The 26,671-nt window shown below is 34.8% G+C and overlaps 1 protein-coding gene and 1 pseudogene across 1 annotated transcript in view; both read right to left on the bottom strand.

Moving 5' to 3' along the window:
* ERO1A (endoplasmic reticulum oxidoreductase 1 alpha) overlaps positions 1-26,671 on the bottom strand; it is a 52,527-nt gene that overhangs the window by 8,309 nt on the left and 17,547 nt on the right. The window contains exons 5-13 of the mRNA XM_072838569.1: positions 18,817-18,893; positions 18,655-18,728; positions 13,230-13,350; positions 11,157-11,203; positions 8,958-8,969; positions 4,266-4,292; positions 4,030-4,122; positions 3,043-3,289; positions 2,291-2,360 (exon numbers count right to left, since the gene is read on the bottom strand). Of these exons, the coding sequence (XP_072694670.1) occupies positions 2,291-2,360; positions 3,043-3,289; positions 4,030-4,122; positions 4,266-4,292; positions 8,958-8,969; positions 11,157-11,203; positions 13,230-13,350; positions 18,655-18,728; positions 18,817-18,893 (768 nt within the window). The remainder of the gene's footprint in view (positions 1-2,290; positions 2,361-3,042; positions 3,290-4,029; positions 4,123-4,265; positions 4,293-8,957; positions 8,970-11,156; positions 11,204-13,229; positions 13,351-18,654; positions 18,729-18,816; positions 18,894-26,671) is intronic.
* LOC140639968 (oligosaccharyltransferase complex subunit OSTC-like) lies at positions 16,022-16,961 on the bottom strand (annotated as a pseudogene).

A 26,671-nucleotide genomic window follows, 5' to 3' on the forward strand; every position in this document is an offset into this window, starting at 1 on the left:
TCTAAATTCAGTATTTGGATCTGTTTGTTAATTCAAATCCTTGAATGTGGCAAGTCTTGAGTAAATCTTTGTCTGGCAATCACAGAGAGTAAGCATGGTTGCTTATGATAGCCAAAATAACACTGCAAAATTTAAACCAAGTACTTGTGTGTAGGTTAATTTAATATTTGAGACCCCAAAAATAAGCTAGTAATCTACTAGATCAGAACAGGAGAAAATATTTATGACCTCCATAGATAATCAATGTCCAATAACCAAAATATATCCCTAAATTATCCTAGATTAGAAAAATATATGAACCCTAAAGTAACCTGAACCTAAGTCACTTTATAAATTCTCCTTGTTTTATGTATGCAGCTTTTTTTTTAATTTTATTTATTTATTTATTTATGATAGTCATACAGAGAGAGAGAGAGAGAGAGAGAGAGGCAGAGGCACAGGCAGAGGGAAAAGCAGGCTCCATGCACCGGGAGCGCGATGTGGGATTCGATACCGGGTCTCCAGGATCGCGCCCTGGGCCAAAGGCAGGCACCAAACCGCTGTGCCACCCAGGGATCCCCTGTATGCAGCCATTAAGTCAACACTTAAAGTTACAGTCAGTGGGTAGAATGATCAAACATGCTGTGGTTATATACTGTAAGTTACATTCAGTGACACCAATTGACAATTCTCACCCATTACTTGTATGTTTTAGAAGCCTTCAAGTGAGGTCCTACTCTATCTTGAACACTAAATAGTTCTTTCATACTGTCTATTTCTAACCATACATTGATACTATATAAAGCAGGCAAAACAAGATCTTTTCAGATACATCTGAAACTAGTTTAACAATCTATGTTAATTATAAAAAAATAAAACTCGGAGAGCCTGGCTGGCTCAGTCTGAAAAGCGTGTGACTCTTGATCTCAGGGTTATGAGTTTGAGCCCCACATTGAGTATAGTGATTACTTAAATAAAAATAAAATTTGTAAAAGTTTAAAAATAAATAAAACTAAAAGCCATAATGTTCACCATAAACTACCTTTTTTTAAAGAAAGTAAATCTCTGATATTAACAAGTTTTCTTGTTTTTTTTTTTACTTCTTTATTATAAAAGAATTCAGAAAAATTATCTGTTAAACTCCATAGGACATCAAAGCTGAGTGTTTCAGAGTTTTGATAAAATTAAAACATTACGGGAAATATTTCTAATCTGCACGATATAAAAAGTTTTAATGCCAAAACACTTTCCAATAATCCAGCAAGTGTACTAAAAATAACGAAAAGAGTGAAAATAGTAGAAAAAAACAAGTCTTATTACAGTATCTTCCCCCTCACTTCCAAGTTCCTGGAAGCTGCCTGGAAGGTTATATAAGCACTGAAGTATGTATTTCTAGCAAAAATGCTTACAGTAGGAGGGAAATGGGAGATTAAAAATAACTATTATTTAACAGCAAAAAAAAAAAAATGAAAATGAGTCCAAGAAACATTGTTTACAAACTGCATAAAATCAGGTTCTTTCCTTATAGAAAGAAACTAAGAATATAAAACAGGAATATTGTGATAAATATTCTGAAGAAATCAGATCAAACCCAGTGCTCCTGAGAGCTCCCTGCCTTTACTTACCTATAGCTTTGTAACAGAATAGTAATAAAATTTTGAGTCCCCAAATAAACTAGAAATCTACTGAGGGTAGTCTCATCCTTTAATGACAAGAATTCTGTTTTGCTCATATTGAGTATTTAAAGAGTCTTTCTATTATTATATTTGTAGGATTTTGATGCAAATATACACAAAGATGGTCTTGTATGAGCTTATACCTCTACTAAGAGACAAGATAAATACCAATCCCCATTTTGTAGGGCATCGTGTGTTTTCTTTTGCTGGCTTCCCATCCCACTGAATAAGATGAATGACAAACACTGTACCCTCTCCCTCTAAAGAGGATCCTTTAATTTATCCAAAACCATTTTCAGAATTCTCCTCAACAAAAGACAAATACTGCCATTCATGCTCTAGATCCATTTCCTTTCATTTATAACACCTATTTTTTATGAGACCATCAATGTGAAAGCCATCTGTTAGGTGTGCAGTGACAGAGTTCAGTCATTACTTTGAGCACAACATAAACTAGATCTTAAGTTGGCCTGCTTTTGGGCTTCCTTTTTTGGAGGAAAAGAAAGATTATGACTCTGGCTTTTAATTTCCTAATATATAATAAGATTTATTGTTAACCATAAAAACATGGGTTTATATTCATACCTGCAAAAGAGTTTGAATCTAAAACTTAAGTAAAAGTATGAAATATTTACCTTCAGTTTGTTTGCTTCCTTTTTATCCCCAGCAAAAAAGGAATTCTCATCAAAATGCAAAGGAAATGACCTACATGTTAAAACAGAGAAGATTCATTTTCAGGTATTATAAAATATTAGAAGTCCCGCTAAGATAACATTTTGCTGGTTGGTGATGAATAATATAATAGAAAGAGTGGAAAATATAGTAAAATCAACACTCTGTTGCCCCAAAACAAAGTCTTATCCTTAAATCTAAAACAACTGCATAAAATAGTAGAAGCTTGGCCCCAAATCCAATGTATTCAACCATGTATGAAAATAATGCAGGTACCAAGTACTACTAGAATGACTCTTAAGACTAAAAACTTGTGCCATTTAGTACTGAAGTCTAAACAAAAACAAAACTCAATTCTAAAAGACCTACAAGCAAAATTAGCTTTTAACTATTTATTTTTTAATAATTTTCTTTTCTCGGGGCACCTGGGTGATTCAGTCAGTTCAGTGCTTGTCTTCAGTTCAGGTCATGATCTCTGGGTCCCAGGATTGAGCCCTGCATTGGCTCCCTGCTCAGTGGGGAATCTGCTTCTCCCTCTCCCTCTGTCTTTTCCCCCACTCGTGCTCTCTCTCTCGCTCTATAAATAAATAAAATCTAAAAAAAAAAAAATGTTTTTTCCTTTCTCTAAATTGAACATTTAAGAATTGAACTTTGGATACCACTTGTCACTCTTCTATTAATGTCTAAGTTGTATAAGTTGTAATATGTAATTTACTTGATTTCATGAAGTATTTCCAGAAGTAGCATTTTGTTTTCTGCGTCGTGAACTTTATTTCCAGTGAAGAGTTGAAAATCTGGGCGTTCGAAGAATGGTACCACTTTAGATAAAGCCCTTAATTCTATTAAGTAGAGAAAGTACAAGTTCTTGAGCCGTCTTGGACCTTCTCCCTCAGTCAAAATGCCATCAAATCGCTGCTGAAATTCTGTAATGTTGTGTCCCCATTTCTTTTCCAACCAAGTTTCTAAGAAGTAAGAAGAATTATATATTAAAATCTGAATTTTAAAGTTTCAGTTTACTTACATTGGGTTATTTATGCCTACAGAAGTTAGTTTTATCTTCTAGAACCCACCCTTAGAAGGAAAATAAATTCACTATTTTACTGAGATTTATGATTTCACAAAAATCAAATTTCTGAATATAAACATCTTTATAAAACCAAGATACACAATTTAAAAATGACTGTCTGAATTACTGATAAGTTTGAAGTTAGTGTGTTTTGTTCCTGAGGCATAGAGATATTTTAAATTCCAGAAGAAATAGGTTACTGATGAAAATTAACCATGGTCTTGTTTTGCAACAGCATTTTTAAAGCATTAAGAGCAGCAGAAAGTGCTTTTACCCATTAAACTCCAGGCCTGAAGCTGGCACACAAATAAAAGGGTTTTAATACAGTAGTACCTGATGAATAACAAACTGTACTATTAGGAGCTATTTTAACTCCAACAAAACAAGAGGATATTTCCAAAATGATGTGCACAATTTTGAGCAGCTTAAAAGAAGGTAAACAGAGTTAAGATCATGCTGAATGTGTCCTTATAAAATCTATAGTTCCCACATTCCTGATTACTACTATTTAAGAATGAATTTTTACTACCTAATATTCAAGAGAGTCAACCTTATCCCACTAAGGTAAATGCCAAAAAATTTTAAGAATTTCTGAAAATAAGTATGGTGAAATAAATAAAAGTAAATGTCACATACCTTGTAGAAGATACCGCGCACTCAAATGCACATTAATGCTTGCATGCAGGCCAGATATAAGTCTGTAGAATGCTCTTTTTTCTACACACAGGCCTAAAAAAAAGCAATTTGGTAATAGAAATTTTATATGTGAAACTTGTACCATTACACAATTAATTTCATAGGTTTTATAGATGAGAAAAATTTTTAACATTTAAATTTGTTTAAAAGCTTCCAAAAAAAAAGCTTCCAATTACCTTCTAGCCAACTGTAAAAGGTGTTGTCTGAAATTAAAAGAAACATAAGTCACAAAGTTGTAAAAATGCCAAAATGTAAGTTTTTCAATATATAATACCCAATTTGTGCCAAACAGCGATTTAACAATTAATGAAAGGTCCAAATTTTATCTGCAATTTATCCAAAGGAAAGAGATTTTCTTGGTGTAGATTCAATTAAGTACCATTCTCTTGCTCAGTCTCTAGAAAGTTTCAGCACTGCCTTTGGTAGCTTCAGTCTCATAACTTTCTAGATAAAATGTTTCATATGAGGTCAGAACACAGAATTTAAATAATAAATCAATGCAAGGAAAACTACTTAGCCTTGAAAATTAAGGACTTAGCTATGAAAATTAAGGACTCATTATTATGCTTTTCTAACTTGTGAAAGTAAATAAAAATTATAAAATAGAGTTGATGGTATATTATTTGCACATAGCTCATACTATTTCATGCCATTCAATATTTCAAAGGAGCAATACCAAGGAAATGTTACAAAACTAAATACCACTTATATTCTATGACCCAAAAAGATCACTTTTCATATGTTTAGACCTGATAACTCTGCTTTTAGAATTATGTTCTAAAGAAATAATTCAAATGGTGAAGGAGTCAATAATGTGTACAATGATGATTATATTATATATAATTATTAAGACCTGAAATAATAAAAATGTACAATAAATGTCTAAGTTAACACAATAGGATACTATATAACTAGGTAACATGGTAGAATAATATAAAACTATTTAAAATAAAAAATGTGGAACATGACAATACATGAAAATGTTTATTTGAGATAACGTATAAAAAGGCATAGAAATAGTTTTCATACCTAGGTAAAAATTCTATGTATGCATTTACAAGAGACGAAAAATTATACAGTTCTTTTGACTAAAGTTGCTTATAATAATATTAACAATTAATTAAACAAGCATAAAAGTAATAAAAGGAATGGCAAAGAGAATACACAGTAAATCAGACTATCTAAAAACTTAAAACACCTGTCAGAAAACCTCACGAGTGAAAGTAAAAGGTAAACAACCAAGTAGGTTGAATGTACGTCACAAAAACAACAAAGGGATAACATTCTTTTTCTTTAAAAGATTTTGTTTATTTGAGGGAGAGGGAGGGGCAGGAGGAGAAACAGAGTCCCCACTGAGCACAGAGCCTAAGGGCTCAATCCCAGGACCCTGAGATCCTGACCTAAGCCAAAGACAGCTGCTTAACCAATGGAGCCAGCCAGGAGCCCCAAAGGGATAATATTCTAAATATATAAAAAGCTCATAAACTGAAAAAGTGCTAAAGTACCCATTTAAAATGGGCAAATAATATAGAAATAGAGAATTCAAAGGAAAAACTACAAATGGTAAGAACATAAAAATCACTGTTTCACTAGTAATAAAAAATCCAAATTACAACAATAGAGATACCACTTTTAAAAGTAAAGATAAAAATATGACAATACTTAATGCTGACAAGGGTCAGGTAAAACTATTGGTCAGGCACACTGACTGGAAGGGATGTAAATTAGCACATGCTTTCAATGACAAAATGCAATCTGGTATATGTATCAGGAACCTAAAATGTCTGTAACCTTGGATCCAGCAAATCCATTTCTAGAAATCGAGGCTATTATGGATAAAATTCATATGTTGAAGCTCTATCTCCCCAAGAAATAGTATTTGGAGGTGAGACCCTTGAGATATGATTAGGTTTAGATGAGGTCATGAGGGTAGGGGTGTCATGATGGGATTAGTGTCCTTTATAGGCAGAAGAAGAAACCACAGCTCGTTCTCAGCCGCTGAGGACACAGTGAAAAAGCTGGCTACCTGCAAGCCAGGAAGAGAGCCCTTATGAAGAATCAAATCTGCTGGCAACCCTGATCTCAGACTTCCCAGCCTCTAGAACTGTGAGAAAATAAACATCTTATTCAAGTCACCCAGTCTATGGTATTTTGTTAGAGCAGCCTGAGCTAAGACATAGGCTAAGGAAGCAAGCAGACATGGGAATAATAATACACAAAGATATAAATATATCCAGTATAAAAATATACGTAAATAAATAATTATCAAAATGTCAACAGAGAAGCAGTCTGAGTAACCAAGAGCACGGATTTTTTTTTTTTTTAAGAGTTTTAGATTTTGTTTATTCAAGACAGAGAGAAAGAGAGAACATGAGTGGAAGGAGAGGGGCAAAGGGAGAGGGAAAGCAAAAAGCAGGCTCCTTGTTCAGTGGGGAGCCTGATGTGAGGCTCAATTCCAGACCTCGGGCTCATGACCTGAACAGAAAATAGACGTTTAACCGACTGAGCCACCCAGGTATCCCAAGAGCATGGACCTTGGAGCCAAACTGACTAATTTCAATTGCAGCTGTGCTACTTACAAGTCATACATGATTTAGCTGAGTTGCTAAACCCTCTGGCACTCACTTTCTTGTCTATAAAATGGAGATAAATGTAATACCTCCTAAGAATGTCGGAAGAATTAAATGAAACCCTATTTGTAAACTGCTTAAAAAAGTACTGGCATGTAGTCTTAGCCATTGCCATTATCAATTATTTTGGGGTTGTGGGATTACAAATGATTTCTTTCCTTATAAAAACCTTCAGAGTTGGGTGGTGCAGTCAACTAAGTGTTCAACACTTGGTTTCAGCTCAGGTCTGATCTCAGGGTCATGAGATTGAGCACAGATTCAGGCTACACATTCAGTGCAGAGTCTGCTCTTTTAAGAATCTTTCTCCCTCTCTCTCTGCCCCTGCCTGCTACACATACAAACTCTCTCTCTCTCGCTTCCTCTCTCTCAAATAAATAAATCTTCAAAGGTGTTTGGTTTTTTTTTTTTTTTTTCAAGTTTAGGACCATGAATTACAGGGAATGGGAGTATAATACTACTTGGGACCTAGCTTTCCAATGAAATTTTCAGTTCTGTCTGTTTCTGAAGTAGCTATGCTCAACTTGACATGGCTATGATCCAATTAGATAATCACCTAATATGACAGCTGTCAGGGATAACTCTTAAATTTTACTCAAATGAAAACCTATAAATATACTCATAAACAAGATAGTTTCTCTAAGGATAGCCTCTAGAAGTTAACAATCTCTTCTCTGAGACAGGATGTTTTTAAATAGTATTAAAAAACTGAAATAACAGCCTCTAACATAACTAGGAATACCCAAGGTAGAATAAAATCTCTCAAAAACTGAAAATTATAGGGAGGAGGGGGAAAAAATAAAACCCCTGAAAATTATAGGATCACTACTAACAGTAATATGAGGTATCTTTGGAAGAACAATGTTTTTTTTATTAAGATTTTATTTATTTATTCATGAGAGACACACAGACAGAGGCAGACACATAGGCAGAGGGAGAAGCAGGCTCCCCACAGGGAACCTACTGCAGGACTCGATCCCAGGACCCCAGGATTATGACCTGAGCCAAAGGCAGATGCTCAAGGTAAGCCATCCAGGTGCCACTGGAAGAACAATCTTATGCTAAAGAATTTCTCTTCCAAATAGTACAGTTCTTTTTTTTTTAATTTTTATTTATTTATGATAGTCACAGAGAGAGAAAGAGAGAGAGGCAGAGAATAGGCAGAGGGAGAAGCAGGCTCCATGCACCGGGAGCCCGACGTGGGACTCGATCCCGGGTCTCCAGGATCGCGCCCTGGGCCAAAGGCAGGCGCCAAACCGCTGCGCCACCCAGGGATCCCCCAAATAGTATAGTTCTGATTCAGATACAGTTCTGATTTATTTAGCTGTTATTGTTACTATAATATAAAGTACAATAAAAAAGAGAGCAATATTATAAGACATTGGTATTCTATTACTTAGGCAGAATACAAAAGCAATTTGTAAAACTAATGTTCAGAAAACCGAATTCTGAAGGAGAGGAAATTGATACTTCACATTTTAGCAATTTCATCTAGCTGGACTAAAGCTAAGTACTGCTTTGTCTTTTCATATGCTTAAACACGTGGCCTTAAGAATAAGAAAAATCAGGCAGCCCCAGTGGCCCAGGGTTTTGCGCCACCTTCAGCCCAGGGCATGATCCTGGAGACCCGGGATTGCGTCCCACATCAGGCTCCCTGCATGGAGCCTGCTTCTCCCTCTGCCTGTATCTCTGCCCCTCTCTCTCTCTCTCTCTCTCTCTGTCAATGAATAAATAAATAAATCTTAAAAAAAAATAAGAAAAATCATTTCAATCTCATTCACAAGGCAAAAAGATTCTCACAAAGACAGAGTAAACCTAAAATATGTTAAACATTTTAGCATCACAACTAAAAGAGTTGGCAATAACTACCCCTAAGAGCTAGCATAAGCCTTGGAAGCCAGTAGAGCAACACTGACCATGCCTAGAAACTTCCTATAGGGACCCAACAGATCCCAGAGGTCTGTCTGGCAGTAAAGGAGAGTGAGTTTTCCCTGACAGAAGCTGGAGGGAAATGCCTAGCTTTGGCGAGCAGTGGGTAAAATGCAAGAGTAAATTATCGGAGGCTGAGGCAGGTTGTCACTACTGCCTGAGCCCAGGCAGAGTCATTTTCCCTTAACCTATGCTTTCAACTCCTGAATTTTCAATAAATATGAGCTCTCAGAAGCAGAAGAAAAGTCTGCCAAATACAATTCTGAATGTATCAGCAAATTCATATATATAATATAAAGAAATTATATTTACCTTCACTTTTCCCTGAAAAACAAAACAAAATATTTATTATTATAATGTCCTTCCAGATGTCACTTTAAAATGCTATAATTGCATAAAAATAAGATTTTGACTAACTGGTTAGTTTTAATCACTCAGTTCACTCACATAAGCAAAATCTGAGAGAGTTACTCATGACACAACTCTATCTAGTGGCAGTAGGAATTATGCCTGATTCGCTTCAAGGGCATCATCTCCAAGAGCGTGGATAAGGAGTGGTTTCAGCTTGTACAAGATTTAATATGGGCTGACAGGGGAGAAAAATCTAATCTATCATCTGAGAATACTCTCAAGTATCTTAAGGACTTACAGTTATTTGGCTGGCAGAGCCTTTTTCCACATTTATTTACCCTAAATTTATAACACCGTTTCTGCTAAAGATTTGTGTTCTTGCTTTGAAAACTCCAGACGGACACTGTAAAATTTTACTTGATTCAGGAATTTTACCTGATTCAGGAATATTTTTAGAGACTATTTGTTAAGATTCAAATTATGCACAGTTCAGCAATTAGTAAGCAGCTGCTCATTTACTATTAAAAAACTGTCTTCATTTTGCCCACACTTATTTAATGCCATCATTGTTTATTAAAATAACATATGCTCATTGCAAATACACATTTTGAAAAAAAGAGGACACAGACAAAATTAAAAATGTCATCCATAACTCCCTCTGCCCAAATAATAAATACCATTTACATTTTGATAAATGTCCTTTTTCTTTGCATATAGATATTTAGATATTATATTATGTATGTTTTTACAAAAATATATTGTACATACTGTTTGAGACCTGTTTCCCTTCTTCAATGTGCTATTGGTCATTCCTGACCTAAATGAATAAGTTTTCAGCAGTATTTCTGATGGCTGTATTCTATTACATGAATACACCAAAAATCATTTCACCAGTTCCTTAATGATAAACATTTAAATTATTCCCATTTATCTTTATGATAAGTGAGAGTGGTTAATTAATCAGATCAAAATGTGCATCCATACAGAGGATCACCCCTCTGTTTGGAACTGACATTCATCTGATATTAAATCAATAGCTTCCAATGAGTTACCATATGTGACTCATATAAACCCAAGTCCTTGTTTAAAGTTGTTCTTTTATTTCTAATCTAAGAAAGACTCGTCTGCCAACATTAAGGGAATGATGCAATCTCAATGCTTTCCAGGAGGAAATTTATGTTTATTGACTATATGAGATCAGCAGCTTTTCAAATAAATTTTAAAAGTGAAAAACTTACACATTTCCTAAAAGCACATCAAAGATTTCATCATTAAGCACATATTATGGGAACAGGGATGTATATTTCCTAAGCAAAAAGTTTGAAATCATATACTGAAATGCTGAGTTCCAATTTCACATCTCCTCTGCAACTACACAGTGCCTAGCACATAGTAAATGGAAGGTAATCATCTATTGAAGGAACAAGTGATCTTTACAATTGTAGGCAAGACCATTAAATGAGGAGAGCAGTTTTCATCAATCTTTCATTTAACAAACTACTCCATCTGTTATGTGTCAGGCTCTCTATTAAGAAATGAAACAAACACTCTCCATATGCCCAAACTAATAGGGTAGATCAATATATCATAGTAAAATAACACCAGACAATGGAAAGGTAGTAAGAGAAATAAAATATGACATAAGATCATTTTATAAGAAGAGAGGGGTTACTTCCAGTTAGGAGAGTCAGGGAAGGTGAAAAAGGCAGCATTTGGGGCAATACCTCAAGTGTGAGGAGAAAATGAAAAATGTTAATAAAACATAAAGACGGGAATTTGAAGTCAGACTCTCAATATGTATAATCATCTTAGGATCTGATTTGAGGCAAAAGTTTTTTTGGATATTCATTTAGCTACAAAATGATTAAAAATAGTAAAAAAATAAACACAGATATTATGTAAAAATGCTCAGAAGAATAAATATTTACCAAATCTCCACTTATGACAACCTAATACCATGAACTTCATTACACAAATACTCCTTACTGACGTATAAATATTTTAAACACCAAGTTCTCTGTAAGGGTGAGGCATAACTTCTATGGAAACAGGAATATGTGATCTCAACTGCTCTTGCCAACCCTTATATGGCCTTCCTCCTTCTTCTAACCAAAGTTCACTGACTGATAAATAATATAACAGTGCAAATAAATAACTCACCTTGACCAGAAGCCAAAGGATTTAAAGGTCTTTTAATTGTCTGTGGCCTAGAAACAAAAGAATTGTAAAATATAATTACATTACCTATCATGTTACAATTATCTAAGTAAAAGCGAAATTATCTCAGAGAGTTGCTTAATGACTACATCCAAAATCAAACTGTTTTATTGAGCTATAAAATATTTAGTTTTCTCTAATTGCTTTAAGGGATGGTGGTCATTAGTTATTTTAGCAATTGTTTCTGCTTTTTTCCCATTTAGCACCAGAAAGTCATTTCCTAAACACTTCTTCAAACAAAGGAAGAAAATACCAGGTAAGCTCTTCTAGAGTCACTAATGTTTTTACATATATTACATACATATATGTGTGCCTACACAAGTGTATACATATATGTTTGTGTGTGGCACAAAGTACATTCCTGACTGAAAGACAAACAAAAAATATAAATACTGAACTCAAGCATTAAAATATAAAGGGGAAAAAACACTGTGGGTAGATTATTTTCCACTTAGTTAATCTTAGGTACATCAAATAGCCCTGCAGCCACCAAGTTTGTTATGATTTCAATAAAAGGTATTTTTATCATACAAAAAAAAAGTTAAAATGTCATTAAAGTGCTTTTAAATCTCAGAATGAATATTCATTAGTATCATTAGTAAAGTGGAGGGATTGCTTTATCTGCAATTTAAATTTTACAAACTCGCACAAATTGAGACATTTTGAGAAGAGAATATGTAAGCTATATTTTAACATTCTCAATTTAGTGCGTGTATTGTTTATATTTTAGAAATATTTATACTGGGAATCATGTTATAAATTAGTTAAGAAATAACCACAATACAAATATAAAATCTAACAAATGCTTCCTAACTCTATTTTAGTTAAAAAAAAAAAAAAAAAAAAAAAAAAAAACCTTTGGGGGCATCTGGCTGGCTCAGTCAGTAAAGCATGCAACTCTAGATCTCAGGGCTGCAAGTTAGAGCCCCAAGTTGGGTGTAGAGATTAATTAAAAATAAAATCTAAAACAAAACAAAACCTTTAAAGTGAGCCAATTAAATCAAACATTCCTAATAATAAACAAGGGAATTTAAATGAAACACATGGCAAAATTAGTAAATACTGGAAATTCTCCACTTCAAAACTGAAGAAATTCTTTAAGTTATAAAAAGAAACAGACTGACATTTTATTGGTATTCTGCTAATCTCTTATATTTGACTTATACAAAGTGAAATGTATTATTACCATATCTAGGAATTCCAAAGATTTTCCCAGAATTCCCCCATCTCTGAGATAGTATAAAGCAAACACACACACAAATTCTTTCCAAAAATCAATAAGCGCATTGTTTAGAGGTCACTGGCTTACAAGTGGGTAAACTTGAAGCATGTCCCAGAGGCATAGTGATTAAAATGACTATTTCCTTTGTAGTGGTTAAGAGTACAAAGTGGGTTCTTCCACTTACTAGATTTTGAGACTTGAAAAATCATTTACCTTTTCCAAGTCTCAGTTTCCCCATCCGTAAACAGTGTGACTACAACACAGGGCTATTGCAGGGATTAAAAGAGAAAATGTACATATATGCTTAGCACTAGTCTGGCACACTGTGAATGTTCAAGTGTTACCTATTATAATTATTCTCTGAAATTAATTTAACTTGAGTTTGAAAGCAGATAAAATAATTATAGCCACAAAAAGATGAATACAAAGCACCAAAAAGAATTAGGATGACCTTGGGAAATGAAGTAAACCTGGCTGGCTCTTGGTTACTTCATCTATAAAATGAGATTCTATAATCCACTGAAGGAACATTTGTGAAATGTCCAACAATACTCCTGTAATAGTCTTATACTATTCTGTCTTTTAAAGAAGAAAAAAAATATTTGTTGAAACACACGTCCACATGTTTCTCCAGAGGAGAACTGGATTAATGAATAAGTAAGTTTCCATGTCCAAATACATCTTTTAACAATGTGAATGTGATTTGCAGTTTAAAGTCATTATAATTTGTTTATTTGTTTATAAAGAAAAATCACTATATCCATCAGGATTTTCTAAATGAAAATGACACATACTTAAAACAGTTTTCTTCATAGATGACATTCCAAATCTTCCAAGCATCTGGTCCCTTGTAACCTGTGTAGCGCTCAGGATTAAGGAGTAAATCTACATATTCAGCATCAGGAGACTGTATGTCTATAAAATAAAATGTTTCATTAAATATTTTCTGCAATTACCTTGAAAAACTAGTATAATAAACTAAATTCCACGATCCTAAGGCACCATAAATGTCACAGTGTATCCAAATTTTAAAAATAACCTTTTGGGGTGTCAGGGGTAGCTCAGTTGGTTGGATAGCTGCCTTTAGCTCAGGTCATGATCCTGCAGTCCTGGGATAGAGCCCCACATGGGGCTCCTTGCTCAGTGGGGAGCCTGCTTCTCCCTTTCCTCCCTCCTATCTGCTGTGCAGTCTCCCTCTCTTTCTCTTTCTCTTGCTCTCAAATAAAATCTTAAAAAAAAAAAAAAAAACCTTTTACAAGAAAGAAAAGAGGAAAACACAAACAGTCACATTAATGTACTCACTGGTTACAAAGCATCCTGCCTTTAAAAATGGTAAAAAAAAAATAGGAATACATGAATTTTAGAATTGAAAAAACATGGTAATTAAATTTTCATAAGCTATCCAGATGAAAAATATACTCTATATCTCCCTCCACATTAACCACAAGCGGCTCATCAATAACTAAGGTAAATGAAGATGTGTTACTACCAAATACTATTATCAAAAACTTCCTTCTTACATGACCACCATGAAGATCCACTACAAAGCTGTCCCAAAAGTATAATCCTAGACATGCAAAAAGTTATAAGCAGGATGATCCTTACATCAGCATTATTTATTAAAGAGAAAATCAGAAGCAACCCAACCATCCAATAGAGCAGAACACAGGCTCTGGAGCCAAAGTGCCTGGTTACAATCCAAGCCCTACTACTCATTCAGTGTCGAACCCAAGGCAAATTATATATGTTCTTTATGCATTGGTGCTGTCATTTATAAAATGGAGATAATACTCGGTGTTACTGTGAGACTTAAGTTTATACGTGCAAAGTACTTAGAACAATGCTAAGAGTATGATACATATTAGCTAGTGATATTGTGATATATCTTAACACACCATGTTACAATCAACAAAACTGCTAAGTACAAAGGCTATCTAATAAAATGAAAAATAAGCATTACAGAAGTCAATTACAGATAGAAATGAAAAACAACAAAAATTGGTGAGATATTAGTTTCTCATATGTTCTATAAATTTGTGTAATGTATTGTAACTTTGAAACAAAAAAAATGGCCCCTCATTCCCCAGGGGCTTTGGGAAATTATTCAATATACAGTAATACTATAAATTATTTAATGAGTAATTACTCATGTATAAAGCCTAACAACATGAACAAAAAAATGAAAAAGTGGGCAAAAATGGCCTCAAAGCAACCAAAGTAGATGACAAAAATCTGAGCACACAGGTGCTTATAAGAAGGCCCATCAAGCTCTCAACAGTACCTACTTCTTATTAAAAACACAATAAAAAAATATAAACAAGCTTGGTTATTTTTATCCCAATTGACAGTACATTAGAGACTTTTTAGGAATTTTTGCTTCTAAAAGTAGCACAGTGACAGCATCTAGAAATAACTGAGAGTCCATGCAGAAGCGGCAATTAAAATAATTAGAAAAAGTAGAAATAAAAACTTAGAAAAGGGACACATAGCGGGTTCAGTCAGTAGAACATGTGACTCCCAATCTTGGGGTTGTTAGTTTAAGCCCCACGTTGGGTGTAGAGATTATTTAAAGAAAAAAAAAAAATTAAAACAAATTTACCTGGAATCCTCTGGTTCAAGAACAGAGATACTTCTGTTCATCTCAACTAATACTAAAAGTATTGCCAAAGTACAGCAAATTATGATACATTCATAAAAATAATCCTCATTTTAAAAACATGAGTAATGCTCAGCATCTAGTACTTTTAAGACAGAAAACTACCAAGAAATGACTAAAGTTTTTATATTATGTCTAATTAGACATAAATATTAGTTGACTCATAATTTTACTTATAACAAATACTTCATCTCACCTCAAATTTTTAATAAAAAATAATTAATATAACCATATTTTGCCAGATGACAAAAGCTCAAATTTCTAAATTAAAATTTATAAAATATCTTCTGTCTTCTACCTACCATTTATACACATTATATCTTTTTTATAAAGCTATCCTTTTTTTTTCATCCTCCTGTAGCAGAAGAAACAAATATGAATGGATAAGTGATTCATCCAAGATAACAGAATTCCATCAGATAACAATTATTGATGTTCACTCCTTGCTACACAAACATAAGCAGATAGTTTCAAAAGCATACTTTGCTAAATGAAGTTAAAGCATTACTGTTCTTAACACTACAGAAAAACGCATGTTTTAAATTTAATTTCCTTTTTTTAATTAGAAAAATTATTTATTTCTGCTCCTTTCATACATCTTATTGTGCAGAAACAGTCTCACACATATCTGAATAATGTACTGTCACACTGTTTAAAGGCAAAGCACCATAGGTAAAGCTGATCAGAGTTCTCAGCTTATGGGATCTTGCTTCCTGATTTTACATTAATTTTTGAAAGTTAGAAATGTCATCTCCACAAAATGTTAAGGGGGCTGTAAGAAATAATCACTTTATTCAATATTATAGTTGTGGAAATGGGAGTATACTTTCTTTAAGAAATGAAAAACTGTGCTCGCTTCGGCAGCACATATACTAAAAAAAAGAAATGAAAAACTAAGAAGAAAATTCCACTAAATATCATTGGTGTGTCAGTACAGGTCAGCAGGAGAAATACTGTGAGAAGTTTGTCTCTGATACCAAGAAGACATTCTAGCTCAAGCTTTAATATGATTCCTATTTCTCACGAGATGCTTCTTTTCTGCTGCTTCACTCTTTTTCCATACTTCACATCAGAGGATTGGTTACAGCCTTTAAAACTTCATTAACAGGAGCAAATCCAATATCCACGGATTTCTTGTCAAAAGGCATTTTTTAACCCATCAGGTAGCCCAGCAGTTTCATTCTCATGAATACTCTAGCCATGAAAAAACTCAATAGGACACAGACGAATCCAATTAATACAAGAAGAAATCTATTGAGTTTTGGAATGTTTGGTGCATTCGATTGGTCCAGGATTATGAAACCTAAACCTCCCATTGTAAACAGGAAGCTGGATGCAAGTCCTTCCATAATATATTGTCCATTTACTCTGTAGGCCAAGAAAGCTACTGGTCTCTGATGTCCATGTTCATCAGTCATAGAACAAACACTTGGAGGTTCAACAATAACATCATAAATTATTCCTCCAGTGATGAGGAAGTAAGACACCACTACCAAAGTAAGACACCACCACCGTCATGGCCGACGGCATGTGTACCAGGGCAGCTCCTTCAGCTTCAGGTTGGGGCATTCGAGCACTAAGAACGGGACGCGGTACAAGGTCTCCATGTTGTTGGCAGCAGGGGTTTCTCTCTCCTTAATTTTATTTCAATAGTAATGTTTAGGCCAAAGAATCTTTGTGGACAAGACAGTAAGGTTTAGAGGTTGGGAGATCATTTTATCCTCCCTCCTTTCCTAGTCTAAACCTTAGTGTAAGTCCACAACTCCTTATCCAACATCCCTGGGGTCAAATGTGTTTTGGAATTCAGAACTTTTCAGATTTCAGAAAAGTACTATAATATATGCAACATGTACTGAATATTACTCCAAGAGAGACTGGGGCAGCAACTCTTAATTATAATACCAAAAATACTTCTGTAGTGAAACATGTGCATACTCATACTAAATGAGTCTGTGCTAGACTTGGGAAAATATTCATTTTCAGATTTTAGAATTAGAAATAAAGGATTATAAATATTATTTGCCAAGGCATAATCATGTTTTACACTAAGGAAAGCATGTTTCTTTTTTTTTTTTTTTTTTTTTTTTCAAAATGAAACCACAGAGTTAAAAATAAGTACTTTCCCTTAGCCTTCCTCTTTTCAGGGGGAATTGCAGGATTTGTCTCTTGCTTGCAATTAAAATGATCTGTATCATTCTTTTTGCTAATTTTTTTTTAAAGATCATTAATCTGCTTCAAAAGAGCCACTGAAGGATACCAAAACTCAATTTGATTTGGGTTTGTTTAGCCAATTAAAAGGCTAACAATTCAACTTAGAAAAAGGAAGAATGGGAGAATCTATAAATCTGATTAAAGGGTTCTAATAGGTCCTTTAATTTGGATATGTAACAATCCAAGGCCAGTACAACAAAAGCAAGCTTTTGCAATCTAAATATCTACATTTGAACTCTTTATGCAAAATGCCTGTGTATATTACAAAATTTTATATATGTATATATGTTTATATATATATGTATGTTTATAAATATGTATATATGTATCTATGTTTACGTGTTTATATATGTATATATGTGTGTGTATATATATGTATATGTATGTATATATATATATACACACACTACTAAGATACACAGGGGGTCAATTTTTTCCAGAAACTGAGGGTTTGGTTTTCTTTCTTTTTTTTTTTTTTTTTAACTGCGGAAAAACGTATATAACGTAAAACTTACTATTTTAACCAGGTTTAAGAATACAATTCAGTGACATTAATTATATTCAGGACATTGTGCAACCATCACCACTAACTGTTTCCAAACTTTTCTATGTTCTCAAACTGAAACTCTGTAACCATTAAAAATTAACACCCCATTCTCCCCTTCTGCTAACCTCTAGTTACTCTGTCTCTATCACCTTGCCTATTCCAGATATTTTATATAAATGGAATCATACAATGGTTGTCCTTTTGTGTCTGATTTCTTTTTTTAAAGATTGTATTTATTTATTAGAGAGAGAGAGAGAGAGAGAGAGAGAACCTGCACAAGCTGAAAAAGAGGAAGAGGGAGAAGCAGATGCCTGCTAAGCAGGGAGCCCAATGTGGGGCTTGATCCGGGGAGACGCTGGGATCATGACCTGAGCAGAAGGCAAACATTTAACTAACTGAGCTACCCAGGCACCCCCTGGCTTATTTCATTTAGCATAGTATTTCCAAGATTTATCCATGTTGCAGGATATATCAAAACTCTGTTTCTTTTTATGGCTAAATAATGTTCCCGTATATGTATTTATTATACTCTGTTTATCCATTCATTTGTTGATGGATATTTGGGTCATTTCTACCTTTCAGCTATTGTGAATGATGCCACCATGAATATGGCTATACAAGTAAGTATCTGTTCCCCCACCTTCAATCTTTTTTGGCACATATTTAGGAGTTGAATTGTTAGGTAACATGGTAATTTTGTCTTTAACTTTTGAGGATCTTTAGAAATGGAGTTCCAGAAACTGTTTTAAAATATTTTTTTTCTTAGACCCAATTTTAAAATGCCCACAATAAAAAATGTTATTACCATCAGCTTCACAGAAGTTGTCTGAGGAATCATCATGCTTGGTCCACTGAAGAACAGCCTTCTGTGTTTCCTCACTTCAAATAACGAAAAAAGGTACCCTTTTTTAAGTAAACATTTCACAAGAAAAAAAACAAATACTACTGCAAAAAAAAATTAATTAACCTTAGAGATTCATCCACAGCTCCAAGTCGTTCAGCTTGTTCACATTCTTCAATGAGGTTATTGGCTACCTCAGAATACTAAAAGGAAAGGAGAATAAGCAGATTACAATTTAGTGCATTTTTAAGACTTTTTAAAAGAATTTCAGGGTGTTATTCTGTATGTTGGTAAATTGAACACCAATAAAAAATTAATTTATTAAAAAAAAAGAATTTCAAAATTATTCAAAGTTCTTTTAAGGGGCACCTGGGTGGCTCAGTTGGTTAAGCATCTGCCTTTGGCTCAGGTCGTGACCCCAGAATTCCTGGATAAAGCCCCATACTGGGCTCCCTGCTCAGCAGGGAGTCTGCTTCTCCCACTGCCCCTCACCCTGCTATTGCTCTCTCTCACTCACTCTCTCTGTCTCTCAAAAAAATGAATAAAATCTTTAAAAATAAAAAAGTTCTTTTATATCTATACTATTTCCTTAGCTTCAAAACTTAAAAAAAAAAAAAAAAAATCAACATCACTAAACATCTCCCCTGAAGCTAAAACAAAACAAAACAAAACAAACATAAAAGGCTTTGCTTTTGTTGTTGAACACATTTGCCACATGGTCACAAAATAAAGAATGTACTTCTGATAACTCATTACCAAGCTGTTCACCAAGAAAATCAAAGGTCTAAGGAATACTAGGCATCATGAGGTAATGTCCCACTTTTTTTTATTTTTCCATGCCAGTGTGGAGCACAACATAGGGCTTAAATTCACAACCCTGAGATCATGACCTGAGCTGAGATCAAGAGTCAGACGCTTAACTAACTGAGCCACCAAGGCACCCCAATGTTCCACTTTTCTAATGGCCTAATTGTAAGCATCAGTCAGTCTTCCCTTCCATAAGTAAGTGGTTGGACCAGATGATGTGTGCCCAGGTCTATCTCAACTCTATATGCCATGATTCTATATATGCTCTGGAACTCATCAAGTCTTATAAAAAAGTATTCCAATATCTTTAGGTGTTTAAAATATGTTCTTTAGCAATCACCTTTCTTCTCAATGTCTAAGACACACACACACACACACACACACACACACACACACTATTCTGCTAGGCATGTGTCTGGCACAGGGGAAGTAAATGCAGATCCTAAGATTTCACAACACATTAGTCATCACCACCAAAGGGCTAAAAGATAACATCAGAAGCAGAAGGCACAGATTCAATCACTCAACAAATATTTATTGAGTGCTCTTATTGTTCTGATGACCACACTAACGACTGCCCAGCCTATGACACTTCTGAGGATAAAAGAGAACACTAAAACTGAGACAATTTTTTGAAATGTTTATTGAATAACAACTTTGTTTCGTTACATTGGTTGACCTATAAGGCAGCTCAATTTGAACACTATTTTCAAAAATAAAATTCTTTCTACATAATTATTAAGGGGTAAAGGGGATATGATATATTCAATCTACTCTCAAATGGTTCTGAAAATAATATATACATAGATATAGGATGATAACACAAATGAGGCATAATATTAAAAACTAGTGAATTGTACAGTACACAAGAGGTGTTTATACTAATCTTGCAACTTTTCTATAAGCTGTTAATTAGCTCAAAATAAAAAGTTAAAATACACATCAAAAAATGAACAAAATTTGGGATCCCTGGGTGGCGCAGAGGTTTAGTGCCTGCCTTTGGCCCAGGGCACGATCCTGAAGACCCAGGATCGAATCCCAGGTCAGGCTCCCGGTGCATGGAGCCTGATTCTCTCTCTGCCTATGTCTCTGCCTCTCTCTCTCTCTCTGTGTGTGTGTGTGTGACTATCATAAAAAAAAAAAACAAAACAAAACAAAATTTGCTCAAAAAGCAACATATCTATATTAAAAAAAATTAAAATCCTTATCAGAATTATCTAAATATTAAAACAGAAGTTGGGACATCTGAGTGGCTCAGTGGTTGAGCATCTGCCTTTGCCTCAGGGTGTGATCCCGGGGTCTTGGGATTGAGTCCCACATCAGGCTCCCTGCATGGAGCCTGCTTCTCCTGCTGCCTATGTCTCTGCCTCTCTCTCTCTGTGTCTCTCATGAATAAATAAATAAAATCTTAAAAATAAATTAATTAAATAAAACAAGTTAACCATATTTTTTTTTACTATTCTTAGTTTTTAACAATTTAATCAGTTTTGTTAAGTCACAAATGTCTTGATTTAAAGATTTTTTTTTAATTTATTCATTCATCAGCGACACAGAGGCAGAGACGTAGGCAGAGGAAGAAGCAGGCTCCACCCAGGGAGCCTGATGCAGGACTGGATCCCACGGCCCCAGGATCACAACCTGACCTGAAGGCTCAACCATTTAGCCACCCAGGTGCCCCAGAGGTCTTGATTTTAAATCATTGGCATTTTCCTGAGAAAAAAAAAATTTTTCTAATTTATCATTTTTAATTTTTTCATAAAACTGCTCATAATCTTCAAAGTTAATTTTTATGGCTAGTCAACTTGAAATCATTACCCTAGATTAACTCTTCTCTGTAGATACAATTTTTAATTGAGAAAAATATTCTCTCTACAGGTATAAATACGTGAAAATATTTTAAATCAAGTATTTTCACAAGGTCTATTCTTTTGCCTTCAAAGTATGTTTCTTCACTAAACATTTTAAGACAAAACTCATCAAATAATGTTTCTCTTTTTTGTTATTTTAAATGTTTTGCCAAATATAGATGCTACAAAATTATAAGCCTTATTTCATTCCATTTCAGATGAGAATTTAAATTTATCCAATTAAAAACAAGAGTTTCATCAAGAAGAGACTGGGACGCCTGGGTGGCTCAGTGGTTAAGTGTCTGCCTTTGGCTCAGCGTGTGATGCTGGGGTCCTGGGATGGAGCCCCACATCGGGCTCCCTGCATGGAGCCTGCTTTTCCCTCTGCCTGTGTCTCTGTCTCAAATAAATAAATAAATAAATAAATAAATAAATAAATAAATATCTTTTAAAAAAAAAAAAAAAGAAGAAACTCTTCCTACAAGAGGAGATACTCCAAAAACAATTATAAAATCCCACAATTAAAGCTTAAATATTATTTGAACTTTCCCCACTTAATGTATTCAATCCCTCCCTAGCTTTTGTAGGAATAAATTTCGACATCTTTATTTTTTTTTTAATTTTTATTTATTTATGATAGTTACAGAGAGAGAGAGAGGCAGACACACAGGCAGAGAGAGGGAGAAGCAGGCTCCATACACCAGGAGCCCGACGTGGGACTCGATCCCAGGTCTCCGGGATCACGCCCTGGGCCAAAGGCAGGTGCCAAACCGCTGCGCCACCCAGGGATCCCGACATCTTTGTTTAAAAGCTTTGTTATAATAACTGCAATTTGCTAACCCTTCAAAAGCTAAGAACTTTTTTCTTTAAGCATTCCATTCATCGATACTTTGAATAATGACTTTCCACTGATTTTAAACATATTGCAATTGACATTTCGAGATCTCACATATTAAAAATTGGTTAATACCACTGAAGGACTCTTGGGTTGTTTCCAAAGGCTCAAATATTTATAAAATCTGATTGATGATGCACAGCTAAGAAAGTCTATGCTTCCTGTCTATACCAAAGTAATATTTATTCCAGGATTAGTTTCACCTCAAAAATTTTATGGTCATTAAGTGTCTATCTAAATATAAAAACCTGTATATTTTGACAATTACCACTTTTTTTAAAGATTTTATTTATTCATGACAGAGAGAGAGAAAGAGAGAGAAAGAGAGAGGCAGAGACACAGGCAGAGGGAGAAGCAGACTCCATGCAGGGAGCCTGACGTGGGACTAGATCCCAGGTCTCCAGGATCACACCTCAGACTGAAGGCGGCACTAAACCGCTAGGCCATCGGGGCTGCCCCAACAATTACCACTTCTTTTTAAGATGTATGTATTTATTTATTTATTTGAGAGAGAGCACAAGCAGGGGAGCAGCAGAGGGAGAAGGAGAAGCAGCTCCCATTGATTAGGGAGCCTGATGTGGGACTCGATCCCAGAATCGAATGGGATGACACAAGCCAAAGGCAGACACCCAACCAACTGAGCCACCCAGGAGCCCCACCACTTCTATCTTATTTGGTAAAATATCACAGCATGTTTGGACACAATTATGAATTATATGTATATCTTTTTTTTTTAAGATTTTATTTTTAGATGATCTCTACACCAATGTGGGGCTTGAACACACAATCCCGAGATTAAGAGTCACATGCTCTACTATCTGAACCAGCCAGGTGCCCTTGAATTATGTATATATTAGCCAACTACAAATTCATTTCTGCTCCACAGATTTCTTGGTTTAATCAGAATTGTTTTTACCAAAATTTGTATATTATCACCACAAAACAAATATTTTGTCTTCAATTTTGAGCTTTAAATGAATTTATAATTGCATCGACAATGGGGACAAATGTTTTCCCTCAATAGAATGAAATTCCAAAAGTTTTGAGTCCATCAAATTAATTTTAAAAATCTAACAAATTTTGGAATTAAATGACTTTCTACTTAAAACAGCCAATAATGGCATCACTGAACTATGTGCAAAGTTCTGCCACTGAAGCCAATACATTAATAGCTATGACTTCATTCTTTGTATGCAAACAAGAAAACATGGAATCAAAATGAGCAAATTATTTTAGACCTATAGTGGAAAAAGTGAATAGTGGTTGCCCCAAGGGGAAAAAGAAATTGATTGGGATAGGGTATCAAGTGACTTTCCAGGGTAATGGTAATGTTCTCTCTATTGTAACAGAAGTATAGATTACACAGGGATATACATTTAGCAAATGCACACTTAAGATTTGTGCATCTTGGGACGCCTGGGTGGCTCAGCGGTTGAGCATCTGCCTGTGGCTCAGGGCATGATAGCGGGGTCCTGGGATCAAGCCCTGCATCGGGCTCCCTGCATGGAGCCTGCTTCTCCTTCTGCCTTTATCTCTGCCTCTCTCTCTCTCTCTGTCTCTCATGAATAAATAACTACAATCTTAAAAAAAAAAAAAAAAAAAAAAGATTTTGTGCATCTCATTGTATGTTAATTTTATAAAAATACATTATAAGTAATACTGGACTCTACTTAATGATATACTTCTAGTTGTGTGTGTATGTTTGTGTGTGTGTGTGTGTATATATATATATATATATATACACACACACACACACAGTTGATGACACATTTAGGGCAATGTGTACTGATGCTTGCAATTTACTTTGAAGTACATCCAGAAAATAATCTTTTTACTGTATAACTAGAAAGATGGACAGATACATATATGATAATGTAAGTTTACAAAAATGTTAACAGTAGAATCCACCTGATGGTTATGCATGTTCACAGGAAAAGTCCTTCAACTTTGCTGTATATATGAAAATCTTCATAGTAACACCAGAAAATTTTAATTCAGAAGAGTTTAGTCTAAATGAAAAAATCACATATGCCAGAATGATATGTAAGTACACCACTGCAGCTATACATGTTTAGTTTTTTCAAAAAAAAAGATTTTATTTATTTATTTATTTGAGAGGAAGAGAGAAAGAGAGAGAGTCCACCAAAGGGAGTAGGGAGTGAGGGAGAGAGAGAGCCTCAGATTCCCTGCTGAGCGTAGAGCCCGAGGTGCTGGATCTTACCACCTTGGGATCATGACAAAGCCAAAACCAAGAGCTAGATGCTTAACCAATTGTGCCACCCAAGTGCCCCAAGTTATCATTCTTTGACAGTTTTCTTAACCACTAATTTATGAAATAGATGCTTAGACTTTATCAGTAGATTTGCGTGTTCTGGTGTTCATACAGTCAGAGATAGTTCTATGGCCCTTGTGGATGGTAAATGATGACCTTTTGTGAAGGTTACATATCACCAATAACTGTTTGTCATCAGATTTCTAAATGTAATACTTTTTCATTAAGCATATATTTCGCTTTTTTCTTAGTTATCTTGGCCAATAGGATTCACTGTAAAAATATTTTTAATTACTGGCTTGCCTGGGTGGCTCAGTGGGTTAAACATCTACCTTCAGCTCAGGTCATGATCCCAGGGTCCTGGGATTGAGCCCATCGGGTTCCCCACTCAGCGGGAAGCCTGCTTCTCCTTCTCCCTCCGCCTGCCGCTGCCCCTGCTTATGCTCTCTCTTTCTTTCTCTGTGTCAAATATATAAATAAAATATTTTTAAAAAACGTTTTAAGTTACTAAATAGTAAAATAGTTTGTTGATTTATGCTATACAAAAAAGTATAAAACCAAAATAGGTTTTATATGCAGGATCGCTAACCATTTATTTCCCATATATATTTTTTTCATAAACCTGACCCATAATTTGCCAAGTTTAACATTGACCAGTCAAATGGCAGCCTGGAAGCTTAGGACATTCACAGGTATGACATAGGCCACAGCACAGTTGGCTGCTAACTCTAAAAGACCAGCAGGGAAGAATGTCCAATGATGTTCCCCCTACTTCCCAAGACTGTAAGGAGTCAGCAATCCCCAGATATTGTGTCTGCCGGCAATTATTTTATCAGCAAGTATTTTATTGCCCATTATATTTTCTTTGAAAAATCATTTATTTAGAAAAGGTCAGAAAAAGAAGTGTAAGTTATTATTGGTCATCTTAGTGTTAAGAACTCGTTAGTGTACATATGTCTTAAATAGAGGAGACAATAAGAGGAAGCTAGAAATACAAAGTATTTGGTCAATCAAATCCATCTTAACTTACTTTAATGCAACTATTAATATTTTATTTAAAAAATTTAAAACTCAGGACAAATGATAAATCATTCAGGATGCCAGAAAAACAGGCATAAACCAGTTCTGCCTCAGGTAAGCCTTGGCATATGGTCTCTTTATGTACTCTTGTTACTCTCTAAATGTTTTGGATTTTACTCCAAGAGAGATGGAACTCATAAGAAGATTTTCAACAAAAGAAAGATACAATCTGATTTCTTAAAAAAAAAAAAAAAAAAAAAAAAAATTCACTCTGGCTGCTGTCTTTAGAAGAGACAATAGGGATGCCTGGATGGCTCAGTGGTTGAGCCTTTGGCTCAGGTCATGATCCAGGGGTCCTGGGATTGAGTTCCACATCAGGCTCCCTGCATGGAGCCTGCTTCTCCCTCTGCCTGCCTCTCTCTCTGTGTGTCTCTCATGAATAGGTAAATCTTAAAAAAAAAAAAAAAGAATGAGAGAGAGAAAATAGAGAGGCAAGGGCAGAAGTAGGCAGCCCATTTAAGAGGCTACCACAATAATCCAGGCAAAACTGATTATGGCTTTAAAGATTAAGATTCTGGGTATATTTTAAAACTCTGTAATCACAAATCGAATTTGGCCTACCAAAAAAGGCCTTGAAACAATTAACAATCCCCTAACAATTAGCATCCCCTAAAGCCCAGATTATAATCTCGAAACAACATTTCATGCTAAAAGAAGTAGGACTTCTTAGAAAAAAAGGTTATTTTCAAGAAATTAGAAAGAAAGGTACAAAATTAGCCTAGAAGATCTTTTTATAAGAAACCAAAAAGTCTACTAAGACTACTGGGATCTGGGCAGCCCTGGAGGCTCAGTGGTTTAGTGCCACCTTCAGCCCAGGGCGTGATACTGGAGACCCAGAATCAAGTCCCACGTCCGGCTCCCTGCATGGAGCCTGCTTCTCCCTCTGCCTGTGCCTGTGCCCCTCTCTCTGTCTCTCTCTCTCTCTCTTTCTCTCCCTCATGATTAAATAAATAAATTCTTAAAAAGAAAAAAAGATTACTGGGATCATCTCAAAAGGCCACAGTCACTAACTTAAAGGAGCTCCTAATGTATACAATGGAATATTACTCAGCCATTAGAACAACAAATACCCACCATTTG

The sequence above is a fragment of the Canis lupus genome, chromosome 9, assembly GCF_048164855.1.
Source record: "Canis lupus baileyi chromosome 9, mCanLup2.hap1, whole genome shotgun sequence".
Taxonomy (NCBI): domain Eukaryota; kingdom Metazoa; phylum Chordata; class Mammalia; order Carnivora; family Canidae; genus Canis; species Canis lupus.